The following is a 6,528-nucleotide window of genomic DNA, read 5'->3' as shown; positions in this document are numbered from 1 at the left end:
ATGGCGCGTCTGCTCCCGTGCTGGAACATTTCATTGTTATTCTGAGAGAAATAGCGGCCAGATGAAGAGAACGTCTGCTGATCTGTCATGTGAGCGGAGCCGAGAGGGAGAGCGATGACATCACATCCTGGAGGGGCCCCGTTATCACCTCCATACAATCAGGGACCGGCCACCTATATAGACTGTCTGTAGGTGCTGATCACCATGGACCGGGACCGGCCACCTATATAGACTGTCTGTAGGTGCCGATCACCATGGACCGGGACCGGCCACCTATATAGACTGTCTGTAGGTGCCGATCACCATGGACCGGGACCGGCCACCTATATAGACTGTCTGTAGGTGCCGATCACCATGGACCGGGACCGGCCACCTATATAGACTGTCTGTAGGTGCCGATCACCATGGACCGGGACCGGCCACCTATATAGACTGTCTGTAGGTGCCGATCACCATGGACCGGGACCGGCCACCTATATAGACTGTCTGTAGGTGCCGATCACCATGGACCGGGACCGGCCACCTATATAGACTGTCTGTAGGTGCCGATCACCATGGACCGGGACCGGCCACCTATATAGACTGTCTGTAGGTGCCGATCACCATGGACCGGGACCGGCCACCTATATAGACTGTCTGTAGGTGCCGATCACCATGGACCGGGACCGGCCACCTATATATACTGTCTGTAGGTGCTGATAACCATGGACCGGGACCGGCCATCTATATATATACTGTCTGTAGGTGCTGATCACCATGGACCGGGACCGGCCACCTATATATAGACTGTCTTGTAGGTGCTGATCACCATGGACTGGGACCGGCCACCTATATATACTGTCTGTAGGTGCTGATCACCATGGACCGGGACCGGCCACCTATATAGACTGTCTGTGTGTAGTGATCTCTCCCTGATGTTCAGCACCATGGACAGGGACCGGCCATCTAGCTCTGTATGTACTGATCCCTCCCCTCCTATGTTCAGCACCATGGACAGGGACCCAATCACCTGTATGTACTGTCTGCGTGTTCTGATCTCTCTCCCTTCTGTTTTGCAGCTGGTGGCAGGGGGGCAGTTCCGTGTAGTGAAGGAACCTCTGGGCTTCCTCAAAGTCCTGCAATGGGTGAGTCACTCTTATGTATTGATCTATCTCCTAATATTTATTTATCTATCACCTGATGATATCTCTCTCTCGGATCTATAGACATAAAGAAACAATCGCAGAGTTCTATGTTTCAGTCATTGGTATATATACTGTATACTGTACATCTGTCTTTCATTGCTTCTTGTCTGATATTGTGTCTGCTATATCCTTCTATATACTCCGGCCTCAGGGTTTCATGGCACGTTCTATACGGGGGGCCTGTCACTAATACACACTACTGGCCGCATGGAGTTTGGAGGTCTGTAGCTATTGTCTCTGCAGACAGCTGGCGACTTCTGCGCACTGTGCGCTTCAGCATGCGCTGACCCCGCTCTGTCATGTGACGTGGCCGACCACTTCCTGGCTGAGTTGCTGTTGTTCCCAGTGGCTTCCACTTTGTTATAATCCCAGTAACAGGTGACCACGGCGGAATATTTAGTAGCCAGGAAATGTCACGGAACACCCGAATCCAATGATTTGGAGGGGGAGGGGCCCAATACTTTTGGCAATATAGTGGAGGGAATTTATCAAAACTGGAGCAGAGAGAATCTGGAGCAGTTGCCCACAGCAACCAATCGGCTTCTCTCTTGTTCAGTTAAGGTGTGAAAATGAAAGGTGGATGCTGATTGGTTGCCATGGGCAACTGCTTCAGACTCTGTCCGCTCCAGTTTTGATAAATTCCCCTCAGTGCATCTACTTCTGCTCACTATGGGGGGGAGGGGAGGGATGTAATAATCACAGAGAAATCCGGAGATGTGAAAAGATATTTTTGGAAACGCCACGGCCCGTGTTGGTGACCTTTTGCAGGATTAGGATCTATGGGAAGAGTCTAAATTCCGGGAACTGGAGGGACGGCGGAGGATTAGGATTAGTCGCTCTATGATTGAGAAATTGGACAGAAGTGATATTTTTATACAACATCCTAATGTCGCTTTGTGACCTCGGCCCGGGGGGAAGGGAAAATATCAGCAGATCAGAGTGCGGGCAGATATACGATGTTTAAAAATCGCTCTGAACCCGATCAATATGCGTTCACGTCATTTCCACAACGGCGTTCAATCTTTTCACATAGGCTGCTGTCCATAAAGTAATCCCCGGTTATCCTGACATGAAGGTTCCTGTTACAGAGTGACAACTGTCTTCCAGTTGTGCTCCTGTTATACCGCGAGCTGTAGCTCTCTATATACTGAGCCTAGGGTGACGGGAGGACGCTAGTTTGTGTCCTCCCGTTACCCTAAGGAGAACTATGGAGAAAAACACTGACCTCCGTAGTTCTCCTTTTAAGCCATGGTCCAGCATTGGAAGCCCCGGTTCAGGGTAATGATGTGCAGCCAATGATGAAGCGAATGTATGTAGACAGGAAGTGACTGAAAGAGACTAGAGGAGATCTGCAGCATTGCCCAGACATTTATTGCTCCAGAGACTCCTATTGACTCCAGCCCCATAGAAGTCTGTGGAGAACTGATGCGCAGGCTCAAACAGGACCGTAAACGCACACAGGAACCGCAGTTGTCTGATTGCAGTAAGTATGCATCTCTAGAGGGGGGGGGGGGGGGTGTAAGTCAGGGGAAGGAGCCAATACTTATGCACTTTGTTTAAAAGTGTACTGATCCTTTAAATAGAATGTCAGGGTGCCGCTTGGCTTTTGCAGTTCTCTGCACGGCAGGATTGAGACTGGGAGAGGAGGAGCCAGCCAAGCTTCTCTACATTCTGGCTGATTGGGTGGGAATGCACTGGGTGGACCTCATCGGTGTGTTTTTTTGCTCCTTCGCGATCCAATCACAGGCTGGGGGCGGTCCTTGGCCAAGCCGATTTGCTTTAACTGCAGTATAGGAATGTGAGGTCCGATCTGCAGGATGTCTGGAGTAAAAGAACCGCCGGTCAGTGTAGCGGTGACAAACACCGGACTTCCCGGCTTGGCAGAGTAGAACCCTGTTGATGCTTGCAAATGGCGAATGCTGATTGGCCTGCACGGTCACATGAGCACGCTGACCAATGGGAAGATCTTCTGAGCCGTGGGCTAGGTCCCCGGAAGTAAGAAGTGCCTCTCATTGATCAGCGTGGTCCTAGGATCATGCTGACTGATTGCCATTTGAGAGCATTATGAGCATGCCGTACTGCGAAGCTGGAAAGTCTTGTGTACAGTGTATGGACCGCTACACCAGCTGGCAGGGACTTCAGGCATGTAAGTGCAGCAGGGGTCGGGGGAGTCCTCAGTGCCCTCTTCCCTGCGGGGTCGTCGGTGCCCTCTTCCCTGCGGGGTGTCCTCTTCCCAGCGGGGTCGTCTGTGCCCTCTTCCCAGTGGGATGTCCTCTTCCCAGCGGAGTCGTCGGTCCCCTCTTCCCAGTGGGATGTCCTCTTCCCAGTGGGATGTCCTCTTCCCAGTGGGATGTCCTCTTCCCAGTGGGATGTCCTCTTCCCAGTGGGATGTCCTCTTCCCAGCGGGGTGCCCTCTTCCCAGCGGGGTCGTCGGTCCCCTTTTCCCAGCGGGGTGCCCTCTTCCCAGCGGGGTCGTCGGTCCCCTCTTCCCAGCGGGGTGCCCTCTTCCCAGCGGGGTCGTCGGTCCCCTCTTCCCAGCGGGGTGCCCTCTTCCCAGCGGGGTTGTCTGTGCCCTTATCCCAGCGGGGTGCCCTCTTCCCAGCGGGGTGCCCTCTTCCCAGCGGGGTCGTTGGTCCCCTTTTCCAAGTGGGATGTCCTCTTCCCAGTGGGATGTCCTCTTCCCAGCGGGGTCGTCGGTCCCCTCTTCCCAGCGGGGTCGTCGGCGCCGTCTTCCTCACCTTTTTTTACATATACAATGCACTGCAACACATAACGAACCGTTCATTGCTGTGCGCTGCCTTAAAGCATCAGGGTGCCGTTCAAAACAAATGTCAATGCAATGTGCAGCGCGAGGTGAAGCAAAGCTGTGCTCCTAAAAACCAACAAAGGCGCAGAACAGCAGACCCAATAGCAATACATTTACCTGTCGTCTTACTGGTCATCTATATATCCTATATATATATATATATACGCATTTCGAGGGCAAGTCCACCCCAACGTGTTATTTTAATCACAGGTAGATCCCGGTGGGATGCGTCAGTCCCTGGCTTCGTATGTGTCCTGCATGCTCCAACCAGGCGACCTCCCTGCCATTATTCTGCCAGAATTGTCCTCATGAAGTTCTGTGTGTCCCCAGCTCCTCCTCCTGCATTCATTCTTCTTGTTCTGTGTGTCCCCGCCCCCTTTTGTGTGTTCCCAGCTCCTCCTGCTGCATTCATTCTTCCTGAAGTTCTGTGTGTCCCCGCCCCTTTTGCGTGTTCCCAGCTCCTCCTCCTGCATTCATTCTTCCTGAAGTTCTGTGTGTCCCCGCCCCCTTTTGCGTGTTCCCAGCTCCTCCTCCTGCATTCATTCTTCCTGAAGTTCTGTGTCCCCGCCCCCTTTTGTGTTCCCAGCTCCTCCTCCCTCATTCATTCTTCCTGAAGTTCTGTGTGTCCCCGCCCCCTTTTGCGTGTTCCCAGCTCCTCCTCCTGCATTCATTCTTCCTGAAGTTCTGTGTCCCCGCCCCCTTTTGTGTTCCCAGCTCCTCCTCCTGCATTCATTCTTCCTGAAGTTCTGTGTGTCCCCGCCCCCTTTTGCGTGTTCCCAGCTCCTCCTCCTGCATTCATTCTCCATAATATAAAATGTACAGAACAAGGGGAACCCCTTATTCTGGACACAGTAGACCCTGGGGCTCAACACCGAGATCTCGCCAATGAAATCCCATCCAATTAAAAAATATATATATATATACATACATACACACACTTATTTAAAGGGCCAGTCCACCTAAAACTGATAATAAATAGATATAATACAGTATATAAGTGCCCGGTCTTTTACTATAGCCCCCTAGGCCCCACCCTAGACCTCAAAGCGGCCCTGCGCAGCGCATCCCTGACTCCCATTTTTGTGATCGGTTTACGTTGGCGCTGTGACTTGTGCATTCTCACACCCTGAGTGTGTGTGTCTCCCCCCCCCCCGGTAATCCTCTTTGCTGTTCGAAATGGCCGACGCTCTAAAAATACTCCTCCAGTCTCTGCGGAGATTGGCGAGGTCGCAATCCTCCTCCCGGATTACCACCACGATAAATCCTGCCCGGGCTGCCCAGCGTGAACTCCCATGCAGAGAGCGTGGGCACAGCACGCCACCCCGCCTGACACCCCCTCGGGGGGGGGGCGAGCGGACACATTGCTCTGCGGCTCTCGCCACCTTCTTTCATGTAGGAGGGGAACTTCCCGATTTACTGAGCCGACCTGTGACAGTCTCATTGTCACAGGTCGGCTAGAACTATGAGGAGAGTGAAAAGCACCCCCCTCATAGTTCTCCTTTTTTAAGTCGCGACCCAAGTCGCACTGCAATGGAACGCACGGCATTGCAATACCAGGCGATCGGACTGCGGGGCGGGAGGTGCATTTGGGGGTGTCATTCAAATGAATCGCAACACACCTTCCACACCAGAATGCGCAGTAGTTGCGATAGCGTGGTACAGTGCACTAATCGCATGGGACTACTAACGCACCTTATGAGAACTGGATCGGATCCTCAGCCTGGGGTCCGGTGTGGGCGGCTGTGCTGCGACGGAGCTCCATCCATACGTTCGTTGCTGGTACAGCTTCCCTTGCGTGCCCTGCAGAGGAGCCGGGAGCCAGAATGTGACGTCACTCCGGTCCCGGCACCTCTACAGGGCACATGAGGGAGCTCTACGCAATGCATGTATGTATGGAGCTCCCTTATGGCCATACCCCCAGCCCACCTCAAGCTGACACTCTGCACCGGTCAGCATATCTTGAATGGCCGCTCCGAGCGAGCACACTGCCGGAGGTGCTTACATCGGTCACCTTTTTATTCCTGTGGTTTAAGCTGTGCCACTGGACACCATAAACCATGGCAATAAAAGGTGACCGATGTAAGCACCTCTGGGCCGTGTTTATAGTTTACCCCCTCGGTTCTCAACTGGTGGGTGGCGACCCCGTGTTCAGCGGGTCGCCGCATGCCTTCCACTTTTCTAGGCGAGAGGCTCCTCTGCCTCCTCCTAGGGTAGTGATGGGCTCGGGCGTGTTCGCCGCTCCACGTGCCGAGCCCGGCAAGGAATCTGACAGCGCCAATCACAGGTACTGAGACATTATCCCGGTCCGCAGCTACAGAGATCGGGATACGTCTCGGTGCCTGTGATTGGCGCTCTCTCAGCTTCCTGGCCGGTCTCGGCACGTGGAGCTGCGAACACGCCCGAGCCCATCCTTAATTACCAGTCCTTAGATGTGGTGGCTTCTTTATTGGTTGCTGTTGATCCTGCCAGCAATACATTATAATGACAATGCTTACTCACTGTACTACCTATGGAGGAGCAGCGTTATCACCCTAGGAG

General features: G+C 53.3%; 1 protein-coding gene across 1 annotated transcript in view; it reads left to right on the top strand.

Moving 5' to 3' along the window:
* SYP (synaptophysin) overlaps positions 1 to 6,528 on the top strand; it is a 27,201-nt gene that overhangs the window by 1,061 nt on the left and 19,612 nt on the right. Inside the window, exon 2 of the mRNA XM_018569147.1 lies at positions 1,059 to 1,124. Coding sequence (XP_018424649.1) covers positions 1,059 to 1,124 — 66 coding nt within the window. The remainder of the gene's footprint in view (positions 1 to 1,058; positions 1,125 to 6,528) is intronic.

Source organism: Nanorana parkeri, unplaced genomic scaffold (genome assembly GCF_000935625.1).
Source record: "Nanorana parkeri isolate BGI_ZX_2015 unplaced genomic scaffold, ASM93562v1 scaffold1291, whole genome shotgun sequence".
Taxonomy (NCBI): domain Eukaryota; kingdom Metazoa; phylum Chordata; class Amphibia; order Anura; family Dicroglossidae; genus Nanorana; species Nanorana parkeri.
This window is presented reverse-complemented; position numbering and strand designations above follow the sequence as displayed.